The following is a 27,542-nucleotide window of genomic DNA, read 5'->3' as shown; positions in this document are numbered from 1 at the left end:
CCAGATGGCATATTTGCTCATTTGTAAACGGCTGAGGACGACTGAAGAGTTCATCTGAAACTAGTTTGAGTTGTGAGCCAAAATGTTCAGTGAAGTTCTGTTATCCTGCAAACAGACGGACAAACACCACTGAAAACCAACATCATTTAAAGGTTGACGTTTGTATATGTTCAAGACCTGCAGAAGGGAAATGAGCCACAACCAAAGTCCATGAAGGTTATTAGCTCGTGAGTTTTATTCTTCACCATTTTACTTAGAAAAGGTGTCTTAAAATCTAACCTGAGAAAAGTGAGGCTGCTACAGAAAGGTGGTTTTCTTCATTCCTTTGCCATTCCTCAAAAAGAAATGAGAGAAAAATAAAATAAAAATCAGCCACGAGTGACCTTTTCATTTGTGAACATCCGCCTTCCGAAGCATCAGTCACGTCTTCACATTCACATTCTCTGCATTGCTCTCAATGAGGTGTTGGAACAAAAACGAAAAAAAAACATCTGCCGCATAACATCTGTCAGTCAACTTTGGCGAGGAGCCTCGTTTGATGGATCAGACACTCGCACTATCCATATCAGGTTTGAATCTAGCAGTAGCAGCTGGACAGCACTCCCAAAGCACGAGCTGTTAACTTGCAGAGTCTCGAGATATTCAAATGTGATCGTCGGCCTGATTTTTGCTCTGCTGGATCCTCGGCTGTTGACACAAGGAGGAAGAGAAGCAACCGTGCTCCAATGAGTGGCTCCCAAGCTCGATGTCTCTCTCTTCTGCTTACAATCGCCCAAAGCGGAACAAAAACACATGTATATTCATTCGCAAAAAATAAATCATCAACCGTGTTAATCTTGGGGTTTTTGTACAACCAGTTTACTTATTGTTCGCCTGAGTGGGTGGAGAAATATGTGCGCTCATTTCCAGGTTTCACCACTTTCAAAGTATTCCTTCATTTCACAGAGACTGAATTGTGCTCAACTAAGAAGCGCAACGCAGTATTTTCTATAGTGAGCAGAGTGCCGCTCTCCAGGGTGCCTCCTCTCTCTCCTCCCCCCCCCCCCCCCCCCCGCACACACTGTGTGCATTGAGCTGCATTTGAAGTGTTGCAATTCTAAAATATAGCAAACAGCTTGAAATCAAACATGTGAGGATTATTCTTATGCGTATCGAGACTCCGGTGAAATCACACACGAACAGAAGATGAAAAGGAAAAACCCACAGTATCTAGAGATAGTTTGACAAAAGTTGGAATTTGCACCGCACCCCCCCCAGTTTGTTAATCGTCTACATGTTCCCTGTACATTTCAATTTGTAATTAAAATAGCATTTCAACGCTGGGATCTTTTAAAAATGATTTTTCTGGTTCAGCAAAGGCCCAACAATTCAAGTCTACCACTTTCTTTTGTTTTTTTCCCCAAGCTTGCACACACACTTCATGGTAATTACTATGACAAAGGGCCAGCATGAACTTAATGAGTTATTGATTGTTTACTCCCAGAGATAATCTGCTCTAACATTGTGTAAGATCAGTATTAAAACACAAGAAGTCTTATTTAAATAGACCAGGCCAGCGCGGCTCCTTGTTTGTCTTTGGGTCGAGGTGAGCCGCATTATTTCTGTCTGTAGTATCACAATGTTTTTCATACTTTGATGTTTTCTCACTTAAAAAATTCAATCTGCTACTCTGGGGTGCACGAGCTGCTATGTAACCGGTCTCCATCAAGGCTTCTGCCAGCAAGCGGACTAATAAATTAAAGCAGCTAAAAAAAACATTAAAACAGAACTGAAAAACACAAACAGAATAAACAGCATGAACTAAATCAAAATCCCTAATTGGGGAGGGGATACACTGACGAGGGGAACAAAAATGAAACGACAAACATCATAGTCCATGAGTGAGGCTGCATAAATACAAAACCAGGGAGGAGCAGAGGTTCTCTTTCAGAGCTGGTGGAGCACTGATGGCGGTGAGTGGGCGTCTTCTCTACTGAGTCGTAACAGGTGGTTATCTCAATAGGACGGGAAAAGTCAAGTACAGCCGCAATTGGCCGTGAAGGGTTTCTCAACCTGGAAACCCAGGGAAGGCTGCATTCAAAGAGAGGGATTCTTCTCAAGTCCTTTTCTTTTTTTAAATTTCCCTCCATCATCATCTTCTTTGCCAGCGTGTCGGTTGCATGTCTGAGTGGTGGCGCCCCTCCCTGTTCTCTTTTGTGTGTCTCTGCTTCACTACTGCGGCGGCGTCTCTCCGACCATCTCGATGCCGTGCTGCTGGAGTTGCGCTCGCAGCAAAGCGTTCTCATTCTTCAGCTCCTCAATCTTAAGAACAAAGAAGAAGAAGAAGAAAGAAAAAAAATCTCATTATCACCGTCTTCATCTCCGTGACAGCCAAATATAGCTCCACGTTTACAGACCAAACTTTTGTTTCCCTGTTTGAATACAGAGAGTGCTGGCTGTGTGAAATGCGCACGCACACACACACACCGCGCACACGCGCACACACACACACACACACACACACACACACACACACACACACACACACACACACACACACACACACACACACACACACACACACACACACACACACACACACACACACACACACACACACACACTATTCAATCCCTGGGATTCTGGACCATGTGTGCGGACCTTTTCAAAGACACCCCTGTCCACAACCAACTGGATTCTCAAATCTTGAGGTATGTCACCTCTGCTACATTTCCCTTGGGTGACTCCCGGATTCTCTGCGCCCCCCCCACTGGGGCACTGAGGAGAGCGCTTTGAGCGTCAGAATAAGATTATATTGCAAAGAGCCTCGCAGGAGACGTGGCAGCCTCGGAGCTGCAAGATTTCACAATACTTTTGAGCGCATTAGCATGCAGTTAGTTCTCACACAACCCCTGTGTATATTATTCCCACAGTCTCTCAAAGCGCTGATTTCAGGTACGATTATATAAGTGCAAACTCTTTTGATCCCTTTTTGTCAGGCTGTGATGATCAGCTACACAGGCTGGAGTCTCAGGGGGGGGTTTGTCTTGAAGAAATGAAGATGTATACGGGAAGCTAGGTGGATTTCATGCCTCTGCGGCTCGAGTGAGAGGATGTTGCAATGCACTCCCAAGCAAACTCATCTGTTCAATGCAGGGCCAATCTTCACAGACACACATGCAGCCCGCTGTGGCCGCCTTATTACTTGCGACTCTTATTTATCCGCAACACCCGACCACCTCAAAAGGAAGATTTTCACATTATCATTCATAGACCTTCTTCACCCATTATTGAATTCCTGGAAACTTCACGTGGTGCCAATATTTGTATTTAACTGATACTCCTACCTGCTGCCTGCACAACTCATTGTCCACTTGTATCCTGTCCACTTCCTTCACACTCTCCTGCAGTCGCTGGTTGCTTTGCCTCAAGTCGCGAATGTAGTCACAGGCTTTCGACAGGATGCCCCCTTTGCTCTACGGAGGACAGAGACGAAGGGTGACCACATTAAAAACAGAAACGGCAGAGAAAGGTCGGCAGCGGTGCAGAAGAGAAGGGAGACTCAGGCCTACTGCTCCGGTCTTGGTGCTGTCAATATTGCAGTCCGGGATGATCTTGGACAGCGTGACAATCCAGTTGTTGATCTTGTCTCTTCTTCGCCTTTCAACTGATGGAATGTTAAATAGAAAACTGATTAAAATATGAAATATACAAAAAATACAACCAGCAATTCTCCCATTTATTTTTGTTGGATTGAGATCAGAGGTTTGGGTTTTAATTTGTTATATTTGGTCATTTCAGCTGACGCCCTACAGGTATGAGATGCTGCCTGACTTTGACAGCTTAACACCACCCTCTAGTGGCCAGTTCACAAACATACATTTTCTATTCCTAATAGAATATTTAGACAGGGCTCGGTGATTTTCTTTCAACAAAACAAAAAATGCTCCATTTAGGCACCACCCTGCATTGTGTTACACTGATGAAATCAAAAGCCACAATCACAGCTAATTACCCACCTTCATTGTGCTGCGCTCTTCTCCTTTCATCTCTCGGTGTTCGCGGTCCGTCCATTTTCCTGCAGACAGAGAGGAAATAAAACACTTTTCACACGCTACGGTATCTCCCATCTCTGGCTGCCCCACAATCAGGCACAAGTCCAATCCCCCAAATTCGCCTAATCCTGTGCCTATTGAAAACTATTCTTCACTCTTATCTTTAAATTCAAGCCTATTGTAATCACAGCTCCTGCCACTACCAGTGTGCCGTTTAAAAAAAAAGATGCCTCTGAAGTCGTGCAGTAGAAATACTGCGAGACCACATATGCAGCCCCGATGTCCTGAACCATCCTATTCTTAATGCTGCCCTCTTCCCAGGTGTGACCTGAAGGGAGCTCTCTGCTTTATTACGCTGTAAAATTACACTGAAAAAAATCCCCTACAGATGCCGTCTATTGGAGTCTGGGCTTATGGCTGATGACACAAACGTCTCTTGTCCGTGTCCTCCCTCAGGTATTCTGTTAATTAAGTCCCTGAGACGTGACGGGGGGTGGACTTATCCATCCACCCACCACAGCAGGAACAGGCCAATAACACACACGCATGTAATCATATGTCAATTAATACTTCACTCAATCTATTTATAATGAATCAACAAGCATGCACAAAAGAACAGAAAATGATGTCTCTGTTGGGAAACTATTGTTTATTGGCTGCATTTCTGCTTCCTCTAAAGTTCTAATGTCCCGTACGGTCACACTTCCTTATTCTACTCTTCTTTATTCTACAGCAGCGAGTTTGTGACCCATCAACACAACTCGACTGCCGATATCTCTGTTTGAGATAGTCAGCCAAGCCAAACTGCAGTGTCTCTTGTATCTCAATGCATCTTAATGGGATTTCAGCTGTATAATGAATTCAGTCCAACAGTACTCTGAGGCAGAGTGTTCAAAAAAAAATAAAAAATAAATCTAAAACTGTGGATATATGAATAACTAAATGTACGAGCCTAGAGGAACGTCTTCCCCCCCCCCCCCCCCCCCCCACTCTTTCACACGTCATAGAGGCACACCTCATCCGAGTGCTCCTGAGAATTATTGTTGCCGGAGAAATCCAGAAAAATGAGGAGTGCACAATCCGGCTGCCGGAGTGCTTTACCCACATCATTTAAAGCAGGATGCGGACGAGGACTACATTTGTGTCGTCTTGAATTGATCCTTGAAAGGGAAATTAAACGGTTACTCCTTCTGCCCTCCCATCTCCCTACGCTGCAGTGTTAAATGTACATTGAGATACAAGTGACTGCAGCTTGGGCTTCATATTCTCTTCATGTGTGTATGTGATTAAAGGTGAGCCTTAGTGACCAAACAATTATGTAGACGAGATATGGTGAAACTGACAAAACACATCATTTGTCCCCGTGCTGCTGGAGCTGTCACTACTACTGTAACTTCCTGATAGGGTGCTGAAGGAATGCGTCTTCAGACCCAGAAATGAGCTTTTTTATACTTCTGGTTCCTTTTGTCTCAAAGTCGATTGGTTTTTGGTTAGATGGCTGAAATAAAGTCTTTGGTCAACACCAGCTTCAAGATAAAATGTCTGTAGATATCCCTCTTGTGCATTTTGAAGCTTTTACGTGTCTAAAGGCTGAATGAGACTATAATACGTCATCACGCCGACGAGTCCTCCTTCACAGCCTCGTTGCGTGTACTCTAGCTCATGTGACCGCGGTGTAGCTCGATGATAGTCTAACGTTAGCTCGTCACTTACAACGCTTGCATTCACACTCAAAAATCCTAAAAGTGCTGTGGATTGCTGAGGGCTATCTTGTTGAACAAAACGTGTAAACATCATACAGTGCATTTTCTGCAATAATCCAAAAAAAGGAATGGGAAAAAAACCCTTTGGCATTTTGCCGAGGGAACCAGTGTGAAGCTCACTTCCGGATTTGGGTCCGAAAAGACGTCGTCCCTGCAGCACTCAATTCAAAACTAGGCTGAATAACTCAAACAACTACAACAGGGGACACTTTGAAAACGATACCAAAATAAAACAAGCCATTTGTTTCCAGATGGAGAACAATGACCTGATTTTAAGTCCTAATGGAGAAACAAGTTCGCCACGAGCACGACTAACAACAGTGGATCGGGGTCAGCACTGACGAAACATCTGGGTCTCACACATGAAGAGCAGCGAGAACCACCGGGGACTTATGGGAGGGCAGAGGTCTGTGTGCCGCTTCTCTCCTCTAATGCGATTGGTTCATTTGCAGTGAAAAGAAAAGAAAGAGAAGAGCAAGAGAAATGTGGAAACTGTCCTCACCAGTTTAAACCTTCATGCTGCAGCAGCTCGTTTTCATCTCTGCGAACGGCAGATAGGGTGGGAAATGTTCATTTTACTCACACGTCATCGATAATGTCACTGTTCATTAGTTTACACCCAAATATAACTCTGAGGCCTGTGTCACAAGTCATACATTATTCATGAATGAGGACAGAAATGGAAACAAACATATTGCAGATAGGCATTTGCGAGAGATGAAAAAACATTTTCACTTTGTATTTCAACACATGGCGACGCAGACGCGCACCGCGGCGAAGCTCGTTCGTTACTCTCGACTGGAGAGAGCGGTCGGTTGTGCGCTGTGAATATCAAGCGACAGAGAGCGGCTGCCAAATTTAAGGCGGATCTTCCAACTCCCCGTAATGCGGCCCACAACAGAAGGAGCCGGAATCTTTTGAGAAATCTTAAGTTCCTTGAAAATCACAGAAGCAGTCGACGTCCTCGCTGTCGAACCACACACTGCTCTATCCCCCAAAACGGACTAATAATGAACGAAAGGCAGAGACGGTTAAAAGTGTCTGTCTTCTGTTAAATAAAACAATCAGAAAGAGGAGCCAAACAGGAGCTTATCTGCTTCATTGAACAACCAGAGTCAATGTGTTCGATGACCTAGCACAACGACTATAACGCAGGTCCACGTGTTAACGGTTAACTAGAAGGAGGTGGAGGAATATTCACTTAGGTCAGTGCTAACTCTATTTGGCTGAGGGTCATGTGTTCATTTTGGGTGACCATATGAGCTTTGGCTTTTCCCAAATCAGGAAAAAAAAACACACATAGTTCCAGGACCTTAAAGAAACGTGCATTCCTCAACACTGTGACTCTTGTCAAGCAAAACCTGAAATAAAGCTGGTTGGAACTAGTATCCGTGGTCGACCAGAACAGGGCTGGTATCATGCAAATGAACCGCTCACTTTGTCTTTGCTCACGAGAGCCTGCTGATTATCTTAATAACAGTCTTTTGATGCATGATTATAATGATGCATGTTGTGAATTGCAGCGATAAACATCAGAAGAAGATATTGGGAAAAGGGAGAAAAGCAATAAACTACAGTATCATTTTGTGTCGCCTCTCGGTAGTTTAAATAGGCGTGGAAGTTGATTTATAGTATGTACATGCATCATACAATAATTGAGCAAACTGATTGACAGCTCGGCGGTCCATATAAACAGGATTTAGTGCTCATTCTCTCTGCTAAAGACCAAATCCTTCCACTTCCCCAGCCTTCTCCTGCATTAGCATTTAGATTCCTGGGAATGTAGCGTGCGTGTTCACTCAATATGTACGTTGATGTTGATTTAAGGGTTGTATATCTGAGGCTTTGCCAGACGGGCTTCCCTGCACTGAAAGAAGTCTCTGTCAAGCTCGTGGGGATTTGTGCTGAAGCATCACAAACTCAAAATGCGTGCCGTTCTTGCAGTAAATGGTTAAAACCAGAACAAAAATGTCACATCGGAAATCATATCCAATGTAATGGCTCTGAACGCGAGACATTAAAAAGCAATTTCTCCCATTTTTTTTTTAAAAACTACAACCAATGTTCCCTTCGAGCAATTCACAACATGTCAGCTACAACCACCAAATGGCCCATTTCGAGTGGCATTTCCATTGAAGGCAACAACAGTGTTTTACAAGAACTGACCAGCGGTTCGTTTGTTTTCAGACAGAGCTGCGTCTCACACTGCAATATCAATGCTGTCTCCTTCTCCCAGACAGCGACAGACAGAGTCGATACTCACGCAGGGTAAGGCTGTGTGCGAGGAGCGATGGTTCGTTGTGCGCCCGTCTGAATGACATCAGGGGGGGTCATCATCACATAAAACTGACCTGCGGAAGGCAGAGCAGTCATCGGTTAGCAAATGCGGAGAGAAACAAAAGGGCAACGCGGCACAATAGGCCGACTGCTGTTGCTCTAATAGATCATCTCGCGACAAATAAAGAGGGTGAGGGTCGATTTAACAGTACAGGCTCGCAGACAGAGACAGCTGCCCACTTCCTCCGACAAGGCCCTGGCTCCAGTCATTACCCACAGCAAGGGAACCTCATGGTCTTCTTCCCTTTCTGTGGCATCATCAGGCAGAGCTGGTTTTGTGGTTTTATGCTGCAGGCACTAATGAGTGCATAAAAGTTATAATTGAGGTGCGTTAACTGCTAAATGGCCTTAAGTAAGTACAACGTATGATGAACCAAACGATTAAATCAAGAAAATAATCTGCAAATTAATCGATCATGAAAATAATTGTAAGTTACAGCCCTTGACTTGTAGGAATAACTCAAATACAACATCAAATCAGACTGGATTACACCTGGTTCTCTAGAAGCAGGCACAGGTCTTGTTTGGGTCTCGGTTTGTATGCTGGTGCAGAGGAGTAGTCTGGGCCAACAGTGCGGTAGAACGCACAGACACCAGCAGAAACACAGTTATTAATTACACGGCCCTCTCATAAACACTGTGTCGGCGACGGTGTGCCAGAACAAGCAGATGCTGGTTGTGTACAACATGCTGCTCTCCAGGTCGACTAAGCCCTGACCACCCTCATTGACAGTCCACCAGCCTCTGCTGGATCGCCACCATGAAACCGCAAGGACGCTTAAAACAGCCAGACGACATATGGCAGTGAAGAGGAAGAGAAGCAGAGAGGGTGGACCTGTGACACGGGGCACACAGTAAATATGATCAGCACAACTAACTTCATCTGGGCCTCTGATAACGTCCTATTGTGGTCCTACTTTTTGTGGGGATATTGGTTCATCCAGAACTACTTGTTCTCTCATTTTGGAACTCGATGCACTGCTGTTTGCTTCGGGGCTAATTTAGCCGTTATTTTCAGTGACACCGTGGTGAGCTTCAACCCAAATTAAGTGTGAGAACCGACTCACCCCCCGCCTGTGTGAGTGTGGGGTCCGCGGCGGCCTGCACAGACACCGTCCCGTCGCTCCCCGCGGTTGCGGGGAAGTAAGCGAAGCGCGTCTCCCCTCCCACCGTCTCTCCCACTGGGCTTCCTCCATTACTGAAAGGGTTTTGGATCACAGCCTGTGACAGATAAGAGGGAGAGGCTTCAGCAAGTCGCAATGGAGCGGTCACAGCAGGTAAAACGCACACCTCGGTCTCTGTCAGAGTCAATAGTGGCATCCCCGTCTAGAACCCCCCCCCCCGAGCAAGACACAGTGCGGTTTGACAGCTGGGAAGAAGAGAAAAAAAAAAAAGACCGAGCAGGGATCTTGTTCGCAGAGATAACAGCAAGGTCAGTGAAGCCATCGTAGTATTGCAAATGAAAACAAGTTTGATCTGCTCTTGCAAGGATACTTGTATGTTTTTAACCAAAAACATGTTCTGAACATTGCCATGGTGCCCTGCAACACCATTTTTAATCTCCACGAGTAGCTCTGTGTCGGGCACACGTCATGCTCAGACGCGTGCTTCACTATTTATACTGCTTTGTACAATGCTACGTCTCATTCATGTGTTTTTAATGGTGTTTGGACAACACTGAGTTTTATGGCGTGTCTACAGAGACGATGCTTGCTGGCAGGATAAATTCATTGTTGGTTTCAATATTTAATCAGGAAGACTGTTGAAATGACAAAAGCTGAGATTTTGTCAGCCTTATGCGTAAAGGCCGTCGCATTACTTGAAGACTAAAAGCCTGCAGTGAGTCTTCAAAAGCGGTCCGTATCCCCGGGTGGGTTCTCTTTGATCAATAACAAGAGGGGGGGAGACTTTGGTACCTGAGCCACAGCCTGAGGAGCCCCAGCGAAGGCGGCCGTAGAGACGACACTCACAGCTCCTCCCCCATCATCTCGCCCTTCAAGCTGCTGGTCAGTCACCTGAACAACACGGTACGTCACCTGCAAGGTGGAGAGAGGAACAATAGACAATGAGAGGAGAACAAACCAGAGGAACCGGTTGATTATTCATGTGGTTAACTACAGTCCCTATGACAGGCGTACTGTGTCCAAATCAAAACCTTACCTGACTTGTAGATTTGCTTAGCATGTCTATTGCTTCAGTTCAGTATTTAAAACTATAGTGCTTATTCCAGTAGTGCATTGATCTCTCTTCAGGCACAATCTGAAGCATGGGCATATTGTATCTCTCTCGATTTGCTTATGCTTCAGAATGTGGCTGATTCAATTTTCACAGAAATTAGCTCGTTTGTTCCAAGAATCCGTATTTGTAACCCTCCATCATGTGACTCTCCTCCTGACTGACATGTGACAGCGTTCCCATGCCAATCCCACACCAGGCTGCAATCACATGATCGCTCACGCCAGCCTGATTTACACCAAATGAGCCACATGGATGCCTGATTTAATTCCCTCCAGTCATGATCATCTTGTTCACAGTAATCATCTTGTTCCCAATAATCATCCCAATGAGGATAAACCAACGAGGAAATCCTGCATTTACTTTTTCCAATCAATTTTTTTGTTTTTGCACCACTGTCCCATTGTCAATCACTGTCCACCCCTGGAGTGAATACCCCATTAGTGGATGACAAGGAGACGCTCTTGGTCACCAGCCAATCATGAGACGAGAAAAGTAAAACCCACACACTCATACCGTCGGGCAATTTAGAGCCTGCTATCCTCCTGACTTGTGTTTGGAATAGAGGACGGAGCCACAACATCCGGAAGAAAACACATGACAACATAACACCGTTCGTGAGAGGAACCCATGTTCATCTCCCCGTGAGGTGGCGGCGCTCACATCAACGCTCGGCATGACAAGACCATGAATTACAAAGTGTGCATGCAGTACATGTGGAGTAAAGTTGTGTTTACAGACAGTCATATTATCTACCTCTGACACGTCGAGCTATTCATGCAACCAAATCCATTCAACCCCATTCATCAACACGTAATGTGAAGCGCTGTCAGGTGGTAAGTATGTCGCTGCTGATGTTTATTCCTCCTCACATCTAAAGTGATTCTGAAGTCTGTTTTCTGTTGCGAGTGCTGAATCCTAAACTCTCGACTTGAGGTACCTCACTTGAATATTGATGCGGGCGATGAATTGATTTTTTTTATTAATCTGTTATTTTTCACTTCAACTTGGACAACGACCTGCCATCAAAACTGCAATTTGGAGGCAAACATTGTAGTTTTTACTCCACTACATATATTTGACAGTTTTAGTTAGTAGTTACTTTGCAGATTTAGATTATTCATACAAAATATAAATAAACTAATAAATATGTACAATATAAGCTACCCAGTAGTATAAAAAGTGGTCAACATTAGCTCCATCTTTATCTGCTGCAACATCAGTGATGCTTACACATTAATGCGTCACTAATTATGGAACAGCAGTATAATAGATTTCATTTTATTGTTTATTTTAGCAGGGACAGCACACAATTAAAACTAACTGCACCAGAGTTAGCTAAAAGCTGATTTGCATCTGTTGTCCCTGGACTTGTAGACACAGAAGAAAACACACAAAACAACAATATAGCATATACAATTCTATATACAAGTATTTTTTCACTGTGGCATTGCTACTTTTACTCAGGTAAAAATGTCTGAATAGTTCTTCCTAAACTGCACTGGGGCACTTGATGTCTTTCTGACATTGGCAATAAGAAACAACAAGCAGTCCCATAACTCCATCCATTAGTCACTCACCTGACCACCCTCAGTTCGGAACTGGTATTGTATGTTGTGGTCACCAAATGCTGCAGCCTGCTGAACACTGGCTATGGTGACAGCCGTCTGCTCTTCTCCCGTTCCGTCTGAGGAGAGAAAGGAGGACAGAAAAAGTCTGATGTGAGAAGAGATGGAAAACTAATAAAGAAGACTAACAAGCCCCGAGTTGCAGAATATAATACGTAACGTTACAGCTGCATGATCAACAGAATAGGCAATACATGCTATACTTTGTGACACACACACCGTATGTAGCAGATAGAGCAGTTTATCATCCGTTAACGTTATCTTCTTTGGGCTATTGTACAACATATACATCACTGCTGTACAGGTTTCCAGATGTTGTAACTGACAGCTTGGTGGATAAATTCTTACCTTCAGATGTCTGGACAACCTCTTCTTCTTGCTTTTCTTGGCTGCAAACCAAGACAACAATTAAGTTTAACGCAACCAGTAACGTATCCGTGATTATTCTGGATGAAGATAAATATGATTACTGATCCTCAACGTTGCTTTAGCTGCCAACAAATGTGTGAAAGGCGCCAGTCAACCAAAAGCACAGTCGCAATTGTAAAACACAACACAGCTAAAGTTGCTGTACTCGGCTTATAACACAGTTGTTTGTGTTAAAATACCCAGCTTAAGCTAATCATGATCATGTTTTCCACAACTGTACATGGGTATTATGGGACACAACTAGTCAGCTATCCAGCTAGCAAAGTCTTCCACTTCTCTTTCTAATTCAACTGCTGTCTTTAGATTGAATTCGTTTTGACAACACTTCTTTAGGTTAGGCCTTAGCTAGCGTCCTAAACTAGCTATCCGAAATAGCATGTTGTAGCTAGCTTGTCCCAGTTAGCCATTTTTTTTATCCGACTCTCGGTTACCTTGCGCTGTCCAGACTCTGTTCAAGCATATCCATCAGGGTTGGAGTAAAAAGTGATATTCGGTGTCACAGACGGAGATGGAAGTGCTGATCACGGGAACAAACACTCGGGTCATGTGAGAGAGAGAGACAGCCCAGGACACGTGAGGTATAGCTCGGCGTCGGAGTCAAAATGGAGGCCGCCGCTGCTGCTGCTGCTGTTCGGTGACCCGCGCTGACTCCAGAAGATTTTCCCTCCCACACGGTTAACACGTTCAAAACAACGGTTTACAACCTATAATAATATACTGAAACGTTACCAGGGGAATTGTTATCTGTTGGTAAACATGAGAGAAGGTGGGAAAGACTAAAACAGTCGAATAAAATAGAAAAAAGTACAACTTAATCAGCAATCCTGAGAGTAATGTTAACACAAATGTCACAAAAGTATCTTACAAACATATGGAAGCCCATTTGTGCCAACAAACAAAAAAAAAGATAAAAAGTCATTATGAGATACTTAAACACAACAGTCATAGAAGCAGCTCTTTGGCAGTTACCCTATTTGACATAGAAATGGATTGTGAGTACATTGAAGACTACTTTAAATGTGGCTTTACAACAGATGACATACTTCAATTGCTTGCTGTTTCACATGGGATTGTACTCAGCAAACGCACCCTTGAAAGGATTTCAAGCAAGAAGTAGCTCTGGTGTAGAAAGAATACAACTGAGGTGGCAACCTTCATTGAACAGCAACTGGAAACATCTGGTCAGAGTCATGGTTACAGGTAGATGCAGCAAAAGTGTTGGTGCATTTTTTTTATTGCTGCGGAAATGGGCTTCCATACTACTCTGATCCCGAATTCAAAATTCATATGAAACGTTTATAGGCTATGACACACACACATTATTATTGATCCCCAGAGAATGAAGGCTGTCCTTGCAATTTTCTTACATTCAGCTCATTTTAATATTTGTTTGAGTAACTTTGATTCTCATTTCAGTTTAATTGTACCAGTCTTTATGGACACAATTTGGTAACCTCTGCCAAAAGAATGAGACAAATAATAAGGAACCTTATTTAATAATGAATTATTATCTCAAAATAATGAGTAAATATTTTTGAAATAATACAATCTAATAGATAATGACTTATTTATCTAGAAATAACTTGTAAACTCAAAATAAATTATTAGTGGCCTGGTAGACCTGAGTTAAACTATTGAGAATGTTTCTCATTATTTTTAGATAATAAGTTAATATTTTGAGAAGGTTTCTCATTATTTTGAAATACTAGGCCTAAGTTATTATTTTGAGAAAGTTTCTCATTACAATGCAGGATCTTTTTTTGGATTACAATGGCAGAAACCCTAAATGTTTCAATCACTTTGAACTTTACATTTACTTGGTTTTCTAAGGGATTTTGACTTTACTTTACCAAGGTTAACAACAAACATTCACTTCACCCACACACGTGTATTAGTACAGCTAGTTAAAACTAATACTGTCCAATACAAACTGTTAGTTCCCTGTGTGAAACCAGATGTCAAAGTTGATATATTTCTCATGCAACTTTTGTAGTTCAGTACTTATTTTAATACGATCGCAACGATCTTTTCCTAAATCTAACCAAGTGGTCGCAGCGCTTGGTCATGGACGTCTTTATAATATTTGGTCTGACCTATGTGTGTCAGTGAGGACATCACATGACATTGCTGTAATTTGAGATTAATGTTGCTCCTTTCCCTCATTTGAAATTCTATTATTGTGGAAGAAAAGTGGAATGGCTTTCTTTGAAACCATACAAAGGCAAGATAGCATATACATTAGGCAAAGTCAAATTGTATGTAATTAATGAGGTAATTCATATTTAATTACTATGTGGGCAATTTATAATTTGCCACATAGCCCAGTAATGAAATGTATACTATGGCATTTTTTTTTCTTCTCAACTTTGGTATTAGAAGACATATGTCGGAAAATCCTAAAATCAGAAATTTGGTATTAGAAGACACTTTTCTAAAAATCCTAAAATCAGAAATATGTTATTAAGTCACGCATATGTATAACTTACAATGTATCATGTTAACTCACTCTATCGTTTGCCGTGAACTTTGTCACACATAAAGCGGAACGTTTGTTCCTCGGCTCTTGTTTACGACACAGATATGAGGAGCACCACATACAGGTGATTTGTCGTTGTTCATATAGTTTGAGCGATTTAGACAATTGACAGTGTGCATTAAATGGATTTAACACATTTTCCAGAAACTCTTAAATAAGTATTAGTTGTCATTAACTCACTAAAACCACGACACCGACTGACTTTAAAAAAAAAAATTTTATTGAATTTATCAACGGCTTCAAAGTGCTTCTTGGCCAATCAGTATAGAGAGCGTTCACTGCGGTCTGCTCTCATTGGCTGGAACGGGAGGCGGTCTCCTCAGCTTCCTCAGCTGGAGTCACCCTAAAATAAGTCCGACCTCTCCTCCTTGGGTGACACTTCTGTCTGGTTAGTCTACTGTACCGCGTAGTTAAACGTTTCAGCCACAATGTCTGGCCGTGTCCTCGTTGGAGTTAAGCGTGTCATTGACTACGCAGTTAAGGTAATTATCCTTTCACCGTTCCAACGGGCGTATTCACCTTCTCAAGTACATTTGTCCTGTACTCACTCACTTGACTTTCTAGGTTCAGCTAACTAACGTTAGCCTGCTCGCACCAGCTGGCTGTGATTCAACAGCTAAGGAGCACAACTACCTGTTCACGTAACTTATTTGATAGATAAACCAGTTAAACTGATATGGTCACCTAATCGGATGCAGTATGGTGAATAATTTAGATTATTATTAGCAATGCTGCAATGCGAGACTTGCTAGCTTCCATGACAGTTGTGTAAGGCTGATGTTTTTAAGTTATGTAATTTAGCTTCTGTCTGTCTGATTATATGGAGGACATGTACATTTTTCAGCTTTTCCTCCGTCTTAAATGAGTCTGTACGACAACTGTGCACGGTGCAGTCAAACAATTAATGTGATTTCAATATTCTTTAGCGAGGTTACAGTCTCCTATGTACACCCACAATCAATATTTGCAGCTGTTTCATGTAACAGCTGCTCTCAGCAGGACACACTTTATTCTGCATCAGGCAGAAGATCATAATATGAGTCAGCAAAAGTGCCTTTTGTTTAGATTTTGTGTGTTTTGGGAGAATCTAAATTTGCCCTTGTCATGTATGCTGTAAGGCCTATGTCAGATCGAGTCCTCTAAAACATATAATTATTTATGATGATATTCATCATCATGTTTATATACATGATACAGGTACGGTATATGGCCAAAGAAGTATGGCCACCCCTGTGTTCCTCCCTCTGTGGCTGTTTCTTCGGGGGGTTTTGGCTCGGCCCTTCACTTTTGTTTCAGGGAGATCTTAAAGCTCCAGCATGCATTGCCAATAGACGAACAATATACAAACCGTATGCGTTCCAACTTTGTGGCATCAGTTTGGGGAAAAACATCTTCTTCTGTTCCAACATGACAGCGCATTCCTGCTCAAACACCAGGTCCTAAAATTGATTTTGTTTTGTCGCTTTGGTTTGGTAGAACTTATTCGGCCCGGCTCAGAGCCCTGACCTCAAACACATCAGATGCCTTTGGCATGAATTGGTATGTGAGCTGTGAGCTAAACCTTATCGCTTATAATATTACATGTTTAAGTTAATATGCTCAGAAGTTCTTCATTATCATTTTCCAATCGTGAAGCAATGCAAAACAATAACGACAAGAGATGAGAGTATATCCAAAAGGATGGATAGATAGATAGATAGATGGATACTTTATTCATCCATTGCTCCAGTTTAAACCTGCATCACTACTACAAGGTGTCTTGTCTTCTTACCTCAAGACATTGTGCTGGCTCACTCTCTCTCTCACTCTGTATTTGGTAATTGGCCCTAGAATCCAGGCTACCTGGACTGTTTGTCATCTGCCGCCCCCTTAGTGACTCTGTCCTCTGGTCTTCCTCCTTCTCAGATTCGTGTGAAGCCAGACAACACCGGTGTGGTGACGGATGGCGTTAAGCATTCGATGAACCCCTTCTGTGAGATCGCTGTGGAGGAGGCGGTCAAGCTGAAGGAGAAGAAGTTTATTAAGGAGGTTGTGGCTGTCAGCTGCGGCCCACAGCAAGCGCAGGTGGGTGAGGTTGGGCCAGACTCTGTACCTAAAATGGCCTTTTAGCAGAATCATGCTGTAATAAAGTGCCGATTGTCTGCTTGTCATTGTTATTTATGAATTGCCTTCTTCTTTCACATGTCCTACTTTGCATGACGCTGCCTTACTCCTCTACTCGCTGTTTATTCTGTTCAGCTTTTCATGTTTTGCTGTCTTTTGTTCTTATTTTATATGTTGTGCGTTTTATTTGTAGTTTTTAATGGCCACCTCAAACATCTGGCCTCGGGAGAACAGTTGAAAATTAGCCGTGTGGATAACACTGGCATGTTCACAGTGATGTTGATCAATGTGTGTTGTTCGTGAGAATAAATGAATACATAGAAATTATATATATATCTTCTTGAAAATCTATTCCAGTGCAATTGGATAGAAAGCACTTTGCTTATGAAATTTGTCATTTTGCTGTGTTGCAGATGACTTAAAAATAAGTTCATAATAATTGTCATTTGTTTGTACATATCACCAAACCAGAGTGCAGGCTTAGTCTATATTTACTTATATTACAATTTGTTTTATTTAAATAAAGTGTTGGAATGTACACTGTAATGCATATAAACGGAGAATAGTTGCAACACCCTGTGGCATTTAAATAGCTTTTCAGGTCCAGCATGTTGAATTATTCAGACTGTAATTAAGCAGGGCAAACTTCAGAAGCAAGCCAACATGAGAGAAGTTTTATCAGCTCTGTATTAAAATGTAGTTCTTATATTTGGTAATATGGAGATAAATATCATATACATTTGAGTCACTACCATATTATGGGAATACAATTTAAGTTGGGGAGCAGCAGCTCCCAGTTCTTCTTCTTCTCTCAAAAGAAAGTTCCTTTGACCCGTATTTCTCCTCCCTTAGGAGACCATCCGTACCGCCCTTGCCATGGGAGCGGATCGTGGCATTCACGTGGAAGTGACCGGGAAAGACTACGACACGATGGGACCACTGCAGGTCTCCAAGATCATGGCTGCTTTGGCCAAGAAGGAGGATGCTCAACTCATCATCCTCGGCAAACAGGTTGAAATCGGGATTCATTTCACTTTTAAATCAGATCGCACTTCCTTAATTAATGTCACTTTTGGGTTCTCCTCAACAACAACAAATTCTTAGTCAACCGACACAATTTTTGTCAACTAATTGATTACTTGATTTCATCGACAGATCTGTAAAACACAAAACATCCCTCACAAGCACCACTTTGTTTACCAGAGATGTTCTAAAAAGTGTCTTGGAAATAAATCTGTCGACTTAGCTTAAAACGACGAATAGATGACGAATCGACTAATATGTATTACTTTTCATATGCACATACGTTCACTACATTCATGTTTATATATTGTCCCTATATTTAAACTTGCAGTATTTATGTCTTAGATTCTAAATTTGAAATTTATTTGCATGATGTAAAAAAACATGTAATGAGCATTGTTGGAGGAAACCTGATATCCAATGTTTGCATTGCCTACAGTTGCTTTACTGTAATTGTTGAGCATATGATCATAAAGAACCTTAAACTTCAACTTGTAACCGATGACTTGTGTTGCTTCCGTAGGCCATCGATGATGACTGCAATCAGACCGGCCAGATGACCGCAGCCTTACTGGACTGGCCTCAGGTGAGACTATTTATTCTTAAAAGGAGTTTGCCGACCTGTCTCAAATTACGTTATGATCTGAAAATGGTCCAACTCCTACGTGATTACTGTAAATTGGATTACCCAGTTTCTATTTTTCCACTTTGTCTTAACAAGTGTCAGATATGTGAGGTTGACATAACAGTGCTGATATCAGGCTGAGCCTCTGTGCTGGTTTATCAGATGGTTGAGGTGAAGTTCCACTAGCTGACCAGTAGGTGGAGCACTTTTGTTGACATGTAATCTCACTGTGTATAGAGACAGTGTGGGGCACTGACTACAATGTAAATCCCGACACCTTGCAGCTAACTTCAAAGTTCCAATGTTTTAAAATGTGTTGTTTACATCTGTAACCATTCAATCAAAGTGTAGTTACTGTCGAACCAATCAGAAGCAGCACATTCATTGTGTCATGAACTCAAGTAACCTCGCATCATTTTTGGCTGCCAGTGCAAAGTTAGCAATGTTTTGTTTGTGGATTACATCTCATGACTTTGTACCGTATGTTAATATCGCAGGGTACCTTCGCATCAGAGGTGTCATTGGAAGGAGACAAGGTGAAAGTGGTGAGAGAAATTGATGGTGGCCTGGAAACTATTAGGATCAACACACCAGCAGTGCTCACCGCAGACCTTCGACTCAACACCCCGAGATATGCCACCCTGCCTAATATCATGGTAGGTAGCAGGGGAAAATGAAATGCTGTATTCAGAAAGCCCAGTTATGTAAATCTATACAAAATGTGCATTCCATACAGCAATCCCTTTTAATATATGTTGGATTGACGGATCGTGTTTTAGAACAAGTAGAACAGAATCTGTGCTTTAGCCTTCTCTGGTGTTTTCTTACCTTCAGAAAGCCAAGAAGAAGAAGATCACTAAAGTGAATCCTGCAGACTTGGGGCTGGACATGACATCTCGGTTGGAGGTGGTGAGAGTGGATGAGCCCCCACAGAGACTGGCGGGAGTGAAGGTGGAGACGGTTGAGGACCTGGTGGCCAAACTGAGGGAGCAAGGGGTGCTATAGAGGCTTCATGAGCAGGGGAGCACAGGACTTGGCAGAAGGGTGAGTGTTTACATCTTAATTATCCTATTCTGGTCTATCGAATTATTTTCCCTCATCGGCATTTTTTAAACGTTTGCTAACGTATAAAGGTATTGCTTCTTTCCTAAATTCAATGTTGAAATTCAAAGTCTGGGCCAGGATTGCCTGCGCCGCTGACGTCACAAGAAAACAGGTGGCTGAGTCAAAATGGCAGCTAACAGTAGGAACATTGCTAACAATGTCAACAGTGCTGAAGGAGCTAACTGTGGTAACGAAGGTTGGGTCACACTCAACCGGAGCGACCGGGCTTCCGCGGCGATATAAGCGGTAACTGCCGTACGATCACCGCTCTCCTGTGAATGCCCAGCCCGGTTAGTGCGCAGTGCAGAGCGACGGCCATCAGCCAGCCAGTAGTTGTTTGCTGCTATATTAATGCTCAGAATGTCGGATATATTGCTCCTTCAAAGTATATGTTTGTGGGTGGGCAAAAGGCCAAGTTTTACTTTATATTACTTTTCTAGGAAAGTGGGCAGTAAAGTAAATCATTGCTGAACAACTGGTAAGAAAAACATTGCGTACCAAAGAAATGCATTATTGATAAATCTTTTTCAATTTTCATCTTGCGTATACGTGCAGCGAGGTTACCACTTGTGAGGATTTATCTGTTTGGAATATTAATGTTACATCCTTTCGAGTCACCATCTCTGAGTATCTCGTGGTGACGGAAACAAAGCTAATTAAAGAATGTAATTGTAACTCTTGTCTTGGATTACATATCTGCATTCTCGTCTCTCCTTGCAGGCCTCTCTAATGAATAACTGGACTGTGTTGCGCAAGCGCACCCGGAGGACTAGCTTATGTTTCGGTCTAATCCCTCTGTTTTTGAGACTGCGACTCCTGAGGATATGCAGGGAGGTGCTGAGAAACACTGTCCTGCAGCAGACGAGCCCAAAAGGATCATCTTGTCTTTTATGTGCATTTTAACTTGCATTCATCTGTGTCATAGGCTATTAATCTGACTTCAGACAAGCAGTCTTTATGCAACAATTGAAACCCAGACTTCTATCACTATCATTCATGCTGCTGTTTGTTTTACACTGTACAATACCAGGACGATGCATTTCACCAACCGTTACATGACTCTGCTGTACATGTTATGTGGCGCAGTTTTTGTAAATTATGTAGATAAAGACCCGAACATGTTGAGATGATGAGTGTCATGTCCGCTGGTGATTGTATAGTTTGTGTAATTGTAACCGGGTTTCAGACGGTGTCTCTCAGTATGAGCGAGGGAAGATGATCAAACCTTTACCGTAAGCGCCTCAATTCTCTGTTGATTGTACAGAACATTACCATGACAATAAAGCAGCCAGTCTTTTTCATATCTCAAAACGCCTCAGAATGTTCCTTTGGTTTGAACTTGACATTGTTAACTACTCTTATTGTGGTGGATATTCGTCAAGAGTGGTGGTGAGACCGGGGGATTTATCGGATCAAGTGTTTCACACTGGTGGTTTTATAGTATTATGTCTGAAGCCGTGTTCTTACCAGTGTGAGGGTTTTAAGTTTTCTCCTTTTTTTTTTTCTTTCTTTTAAGTTTCTTTCTGAAGATTTCTCCCTGTGACCAGAAGTTGTGGCCTTAACACCAGTTAACACGCTGTATCACCATTGGCCAGTAACATATTTATGCGCTATGTTATGTTGAATAAAGCAGCAAAACTTATAAATATCTGCTTTATTGGGTACACCTAGCTGAACCTAATCGACTCCAATACAAAAATCCTGCAGTAACTCCTAATTTCATGAAGATTAGAATGTTCAGTTTTGTATAATATATAATATAACAATATATAATATATATAATCATTTTAATTTTTTTTAAATTTAATTTAATTATACTATATTGATCCCGTTAAGGGGGAAATTTGTCTCTGCATTTGACCCATCCCTGTATTTAGGGAGCAGATTGATTAATAGATTGAATATATCATTTAAATCAACATGTGCCTTATGTAAGCTAACGGACACGCATTCAAATGAAATAATATTGGAGTTGAAACAAATATAAAGTCGGCACTGTTATGTGAAATTTGATAAGGGGCGTGGCCTGACATGCACAATCAAGGCTTTGACTCAGCACAGGTGAGCCACTCGCGCGCCCTGCTGACAGGAGGACACACAGGCGGATCCAGTCACTTCTGTCCAAGACACCAAGGACATTTCTTCGTTTGGGGTTTTTTGTGCTGGGATTTTAACTTCATAATCAGCTAAACAATAAGTTATCTCGGGTGAATTGGTGAGCAACTCTGCTGCCGGTCCTGTTTTAACAAAAATGACCTGGCCGGATGCATTTGGGAGATTAAGCACAGTTTTTCTGGCCATTTTACTCCGCTTCACTTTTCAAGGTAAGATGTGAATTAAATACTTGCTCTGCTTGGTTTGTTCCTTGACAATTTACAGAGAAAAGCCTGGAACAAAGTAAGAAAAGGCTTTAAATTATGTTCCTGTTGCTAATATTGTTCATTTTTCTTTTCTAGTTCACGTTGAACCACTAATATGTATTTGTGCTTGTATAACGGGCACACAGCACATGCCTTGCATGTCCACTTCCCTCCATCATTTATTGAACTGTAACAAGGATTTAGAGAACTGGGAGATGAATATTCCTCTGTAAACGGATGGCTTATCTCTCTGACAGGTGCATACTGTGAACTGGTGGTTTCCCCTGCTGGTCCTACGCTGGTGAACGCTTTAGCTGGCCGCAATGTGACTCTGGCTGTGTCCTTCAGCGGTGCCACTGACCCGGCGGTTACCTGGTCCATGGCAGGTTTACCTGTAGTCACGTGGGCCATTAACTCCGGCGCTGCCCCTGACATAGCCGCCAGCAGAGAGAAGGTGCTGAGGATCGAGACGGATGGATCCCTTAGCTTTGTAAACGTGACTCTTGAATATACCAGTAACTACACCATTGAAATGACCAAGTCTGGACTGGGAACATCCTCCACCACTTTCACTCTGAAAGTATTTGGTGAGTACTCTGATTTTGTAATGGGGTTTTTAAAACATTTGATAGGCCGACATATTTTGTATCAGTTTGTCCTACAGTTTGTCTTGCTGTATATTACAGAAATAGAAAAGTTGCTGGATTTGGCAACATTTGGATCTTCAGTAGATCTCCTGTTTCCAGTTGAAGGTGGACTACCCTGAAAAAAAAATCATGCAAGATCCACCTGTTCCTTCACCATTTCATCCACAGATATGATCCGGGATGTGATCCTGAAGGCACAGTCTGGTTCTGCCCTGGAGGGAAGTGACCGGTTCGCCCTGCAGTACAGCATGCCGCAAGGAGTGGTCGAGCGTCAGACGTGGTCCTTCGGTGGCACGGAGATAAAATCCAACTCGCACTACCTGGTGGAGGAAAGGGGCCTTGTGATCCTCAGTCTAAACCGAAGCGACACAGGCCGGTACACGGTGTTACTGACGAACCCCTTCAGCAGTGTGACAGCTGACACAAACGTCACCGTGCTGTGTAAGATTAATTAGTAAATGTCTCTTTACACCTCTGTCTGTTTGTGACCCCTCTTCTTCTAACTCGCCTCTCCATCCATCCTTTGTGGTGTGTTTTGTAGACGGACCAGACGAGCCCATACTTGAGGCCCGTCCAGCTCGGCCTTTCTATGTAAAAGGGGACTCTCTGAGCGTCTCCTGGCAGGCTGACGGGTTCCCACCGCCGACTGTCGAGTGGGTCTTTGGCAGTCGGACCCTTTCTAATTTCCCCGAAGGAGTCTTAAATCTAACAAATGTACAGACCAGTCAAGGAGGCGTTTATACCTGCAAGCTGCTCAATGCGGAGACGAGTGAAAATAGTCAAAAGAGCATCGTTATAAATGTTTATGGTGAGTTTTACCTCTTTGGTGTGCGTGTGATAGGATTTGGTGTTTTGCTAGTAATTTGTCTTAATTGTTCCTGCAGGTTTCAAGGAATATTATGATTTGGTTTCTCCAGGAACGACAAAATTCCGTTTTGTATTTACACATTGTTCCATGTAGTTTGCGGTAATGTTTTATATTCAGTAGAGCTATGGGATTACAGCCTTCTACACCTACTGTTTAAAGACTTTTTTTTTGTATTAACATACTACAATTAGGAACCACAGACCAAAACATGAATGAATGCATGGTTCAGTTTAATAATGTCTGATTTCATTTTCTCTTTGGACAGAGAGGCCGTCGGGCGACCCGACGTGCTCTGTGCAGTCGGTGAATAGCGTTGACCTGCAGTACCTCTGTCGGTGGTCTTTGGGATCCCCACATGCCCAGCTTTCTTTCCCAGCTCTGAGCAACACCAGCAGTGGAGCAGGGAACCTCAGCCTGACCGTCACCGCCTCACATAACCTCGACGGGAAAACTGTCACCTGCATGGCGGACCATCCTGTCGAACTCAATAACTGCAGTATTACTGCAGGTAAGTTGGAGATTTCTCACGGATTATCAAGCCAACAATCTGTTGTACGCATCAGTGACTTTAGTAGCCGGCCCCAAACAAGAACCTTATCTTCCTCAGGTAGTCCAAGGATGTTCCTGCCAGCTGTGAGAACCACAGTTGACTCTGATGGCAAAATAGTGGTGACCATCCGCTGCGTCAGTGAGGCCTCGCCTCAGGCCGTGGTGTCATGGTACAACGGCAGCGAGGCTGTCGCCAGCACGACACCGTACCAGATCAGCAGGGACACCACACAGCTCGAGATACGCGACTACAACGTCAGCAACTTTCTCCTCCAGAACTACACTTGTATCTGTCGCAACTCACTTGGCAGCCAGAGAAGGGAAATTCAGTTGAGAGGTACAGTATTGCTGTTGTTGGTTGTAACATTATTAGGGGTGGAAAATAACCAGATACTCAAGTACCAAGTATTAATTGTTGTTGAATACAGTTTTGTACTTTTACTTGTATGCATCTACTACATTTCATGTGTATAAGATGACCTACAGTGAGACATTTAAATACTAGGCTAAACGACATACATTTAGCCGCACATGAACCAGCTGCTTATAAATGAATGAATCAGTAATTTGACAATCTGAAGAGCTATTCTACAAAAAAGGGCTGAAATAAAAAAGTAAATCTGTTAGTAGAGTGACAGAAAATTAATCAACTATTCTGATAATAAAAAAAAAAATTTTTTAATTGAAAATAACCAAAAAATTCCCTTGTTTAAATTTCTCATTTGTAAGGCATCCCTCTCTCTGTGTAGCATATGATGGTATTTTATACATGTTTGGGCTCTGAACTGTCGAGCATAAGATGCCATTTGAAAATGTCACCTGATAATTTAGATAGCTGAGATGGGCATTCTTCACTACTTGTTGACATTTTGAAGACCAAACTTTGAATCAGAAAGATCAGCTGATTAATAGAGAATGGAAATATCTGTTTGCTGCAACCCCACTTTACTCCACTTACTTTGGATATTCTATAATACTTGTCATGTCTAATTAGCCTATTTTGATGGTATTGATGGTTACAGACTATTACAGTGATTTATATGTGTCATTTTTAAATACTTTAAGGTTTCTGTTGCCTTCAGCTTTTAATTTTGACTTCTAGCATTACCAGAGTAAAAGGAAACAACGGGCCTTTTATATAGAGAGCTAAGTAAAACCTGAGATTGCTCTTTCCCTTTTTAAACAAAGCTCTCCAGTCTTGGTCTCCCTCTCTCCCCCTCTCTTGAGCTCCCTCCAGCTCACAATCCCTCTTTCCAGGGCCGTCGATCTCAGATTCCAGTTTGTTCGCCAATCACAATGGAACCATCGTCACATTGACCTGGGAGGTCCCGCCCACCTCCATCGTTACAGGTAAAGCAGTAATTAACTCGAAGAGGGCAGATCTTTAAACATCACACACAAACCTAACCGGCTTGTTTTGAATCTGTACATCTCAGCAGAACTCACCAGTGTTGAAAACAGAAACTCCACATCGAGGATAGGGGTGTAAATATTGTGCTAATCCTCCAGCTGAGCAGCGCTGTGTTTTGGAAAAAAATATACTGTATGTTGAGGAGAAAAGTAGTGCGTTATGTCTTATTCTCTATGTCCATAATATAAGATGTTCCTAATCAAACAGGCTTGTAAGACGTGCAAGTGAAATCCTGCCATGTGGTAACACTATATGCTTTTGCGATTGATCAACGTTGATGCTTTAGTATCATACAAAACAACTGCATGTGCTTTTGCAAAGGGTTTGACATCCAAATGAAAGGACCGCAAAGCCTGAGCAGGAATCGTAACGGTACCCAAACCAGAGGCAGCTCAAACAGATTTCACACCATTCAGCAGAAACCTGGCGCCGCCAGGAGTGCCGACATCTTTAACCTCGATCCCAAGTTGAGGTACAGTTTCCGGGTCATCCCCAAAGCCCGCATGACTGAAGGACAGCCGTCTGAGGTCCAGAAAATCGGTCCAGGTATGGCAAGATGTTAGATTGTGTGTCTAAAGCGTTGCATTTCTTATCACATTGTCACGCGTGGTGCTACGGAAGTCAAATCGCTGTTTGTCCTGGTCACACTAGGTGAAGGGCTGAGTGGATCAGCCATCGCCGGCCTTGCAGCTGGAATCCCCTGCGGCCTTCTCTTCCTAGTCCTGCTGGGTGGCTTCATCTACTTCTGTGTCTACTTTAACAAGAACAAAAGTCGGCAGGCAAGATATCCAAAATCCAGAGCAGTTGAGAAGGTTAGAATCACGTCGCACAACAACACATCATTTGATAGTTACAGTTTAGGAGGAGCTAGAAGAGTATACAATATATCCCATACTGTGCATGTCATGCATCAGATACAGTGTGTTTTCATTCATGAACATGTTGCACGATGAACTCTGCGTTTCGCTGGTTGTTTCAGCTTCTTTCTTGTCGCTCACAGGCAGTAACAACCCCAACAGAAATGACTCCTCATAACCTGCTGACAGGAGGGCTGAAGTCACCACCTGATTACAACGGATTACTGCAGGTCCTCTTTCTACTAAAACACGTCTAAGTGGAACATTGTTTCTTTTGCGGATTTATAATATCTTATTTGGCTTCTTTTCTTTTTCAGACTCCCTCTGAAAGATCAGTGGCTCTTCCAGCTTTTGTCCCTCCTCCGCCTGTCAGAACTGCTACAACTGTCTGAACTCCAAACATTTGCTGTGATGTGTATATATATATTAACTTTGTATAGCATGCTATATTTTTAAGTTTTATGTCAATATATGAGAGTTTTCTGTATTTGTATTATTTGAACCGAAATAAGGATTGTGTCATAAATTTGTTTGAGTAGAGATGGATATTTGTATCACTTTCCTTCATAATCTGCACCTTAAATTTCTGTCATTTTGTAACTTTATTTATTCATAATAAATACAAGCCATGCCTGTAAAGTATTTTTATTTTTAAGCCAAATAAAAACAAATGAGCTTAACAGTTTCTGTCTTTACTGTAACTTTACAAGTTATATATCACATCTGTGACTATGCTGTTCCACTTGGTCCCTCACTATACAATTGGAAAATAATTCTCACATGCACAAAAAAATCCTTATGCTCAACATATTGATCAATGTAGTGTATATTCTGCTTTAGGTTTACTAGTGAGTGCCCGTCTGGATCGGGCCGATTGGCTCCCAGAGGTGCTGCTGGGGGGCCACATTACACCACATCCTAAGCTGCATCAGATCAGATGGCTCTCGAGAGCTCTGAAGGACGGACATTTTTTTAAAGATTTTTTTGTGGCTTTATTCACCCTTTATTAGACAGATGACAGTGTGGTATGTAA

General features: G+C 42.5%; 3 protein-coding genes across 3 annotated transcripts; 2 read left to right on the top strand and 1 right to left on the bottom strand.

The window, feature by feature from the left end:
* Nucleotides 1-267: 267 nt before the first annotated feature.
* usf2l (upstream transcription factor 2, c-fos interacting-like) lies at nucleotides 268-12,997 on the bottom strand. The gene is made up of 11 exons (XM_079275913.1): nucleotides 12,858-12,997; nucleotides 12,346-12,386; nucleotides 11,950-12,056; nucleotides 10,051-10,170; nucleotides 9,202-9,355; nucleotides 8,061-8,148; nucleotides 6,300-6,338; nucleotides 3,999-4,057; nucleotides 3,552-3,646; nucleotides 3,327-3,455; nucleotides 268-2,301 (listed from the first exon to the last, which is right to left on the bottom strand). Exons 1-11 carry the CDS (start codon nucleotides 12,890-12,892, stop codon nucleotides 2,212-2,214), a joined length of 957 nt encoding a protein of 318 aa, XP_079132039.1. The 5' UTR covers nucleotides 12,893-12,997; the 3' UTR covers nucleotides 268-2,211.
* A 2,308-nt stretch (nucleotides 12,998-15,305) lies between these two features.
* Nucleotides 15,306-21,120, top strand: etfb (electron transfer flavoprotein subunit beta). The gene is made up of 7 exons (XM_079276318.1): nucleotides 15,306-15,444; nucleotides 16,868-17,026; nucleotides 17,918-18,076; nucleotides 18,612-18,674; nucleotides 19,211-19,369; nucleotides 19,548-19,757; nucleotides 20,538-21,120. Exons 1-6 carry the CDS (start codon nucleotides 15,391-15,393, stop codon nucleotides 19,716-19,718), a joined length of 765 nt encoding a protein of 254 aa, XP_079132444.1. The 5' UTR covers nucleotides 15,306-15,390; the 3' UTR covers nucleotides 19,719-19,757; nucleotides 20,538-21,120.
* A 948-nt stretch (nucleotides 21,121-22,068) lies between these two features.
* vsig10l (V-set and immunoglobulin domain containing 10 like) lies at nucleotides 22,069-26,950 on the top strand (the record flags this gene model as incomplete). Its single annotated transcript, XM_079276133.1, has 11 exons — nucleotides 22,069-22,141; nucleotides 22,435-22,764; nucleotides 22,993-23,265; nucleotides 23,366-23,632; nucleotides 23,958-24,200; nucleotides 24,300-24,578; nucleotides 25,499-25,591; nucleotides 25,974-26,198; nucleotides 26,304-26,464; nucleotides 26,653-26,739; nucleotides 26,827-26,950. 11 exons carry the CDS (start codon nucleotides 22,069-22,071, stop codon nucleotides 26,899-26,901), a joined length of 2,106 nt encoding a protein of 701 aa, XP_079132259.1. The 3' UTR covers nucleotides 26,902-26,950.
* Nucleotides 26,951-27,542: the final 592 nt, after the last annotated feature.

Source organism: Melanostigma gelatinosum (assembly GCF_949748355.1).
Source record: "Melanostigma gelatinosum genome assembly, chromosome: 9".
Taxonomy (NCBI): domain Eukaryota; kingdom Metazoa; phylum Chordata; class Actinopteri; order Perciformes; family Zoarcidae; genus Melanostigma; species Melanostigma gelatinosum.
This window is presented reverse-complemented; position numbering and strand designations above follow the sequence as displayed.

Bases quoted from the DNA above. Each gene is read 5' to 3' on its own strand.
- etfb (XM_079276318.1), top strand. From the start codon at position 15,391: ATGTCTGGCCGTGTCCTCGTTGGAGTTAAGCGTGTCATTGACTACGCA. The intron at 15,445-16,867 runs GTAATTATCCTT...CCTCCTTCTCAG, and splicing joins TCATTGACTACGCAGTTAAG to ATTCGTGTGAAGCCAGACAA. The intron at 18,077-18,611 runs GTTGAAATCGGG...TTGCTTCCGTAG, and splicing joins TCATCATCCTCGGCAAACAG to GCCATCGATGATGACTGCAA.
- usf2l (XM_079275913.1), bottom strand. From the start codon at position 12,892: ATGGATATGCTTGAACAGAGTCTGGACAGCGCAAG. The intron at 12,387-12,857 runs GTAACCGAGAGT...CTTGGTTTGCAG, and splicing joins CAGAGTCTGGACAGCGCAAG to CCAAGAAAAGCAAGAAGAAG. The intron at 9,356-10,050 runs GTACCAAAGTCT...TATCTGTCACAG, and splicing joins CTCCTCAGGCTGTGGCTCAG to GCTGTGATCCAAAACCCTTT.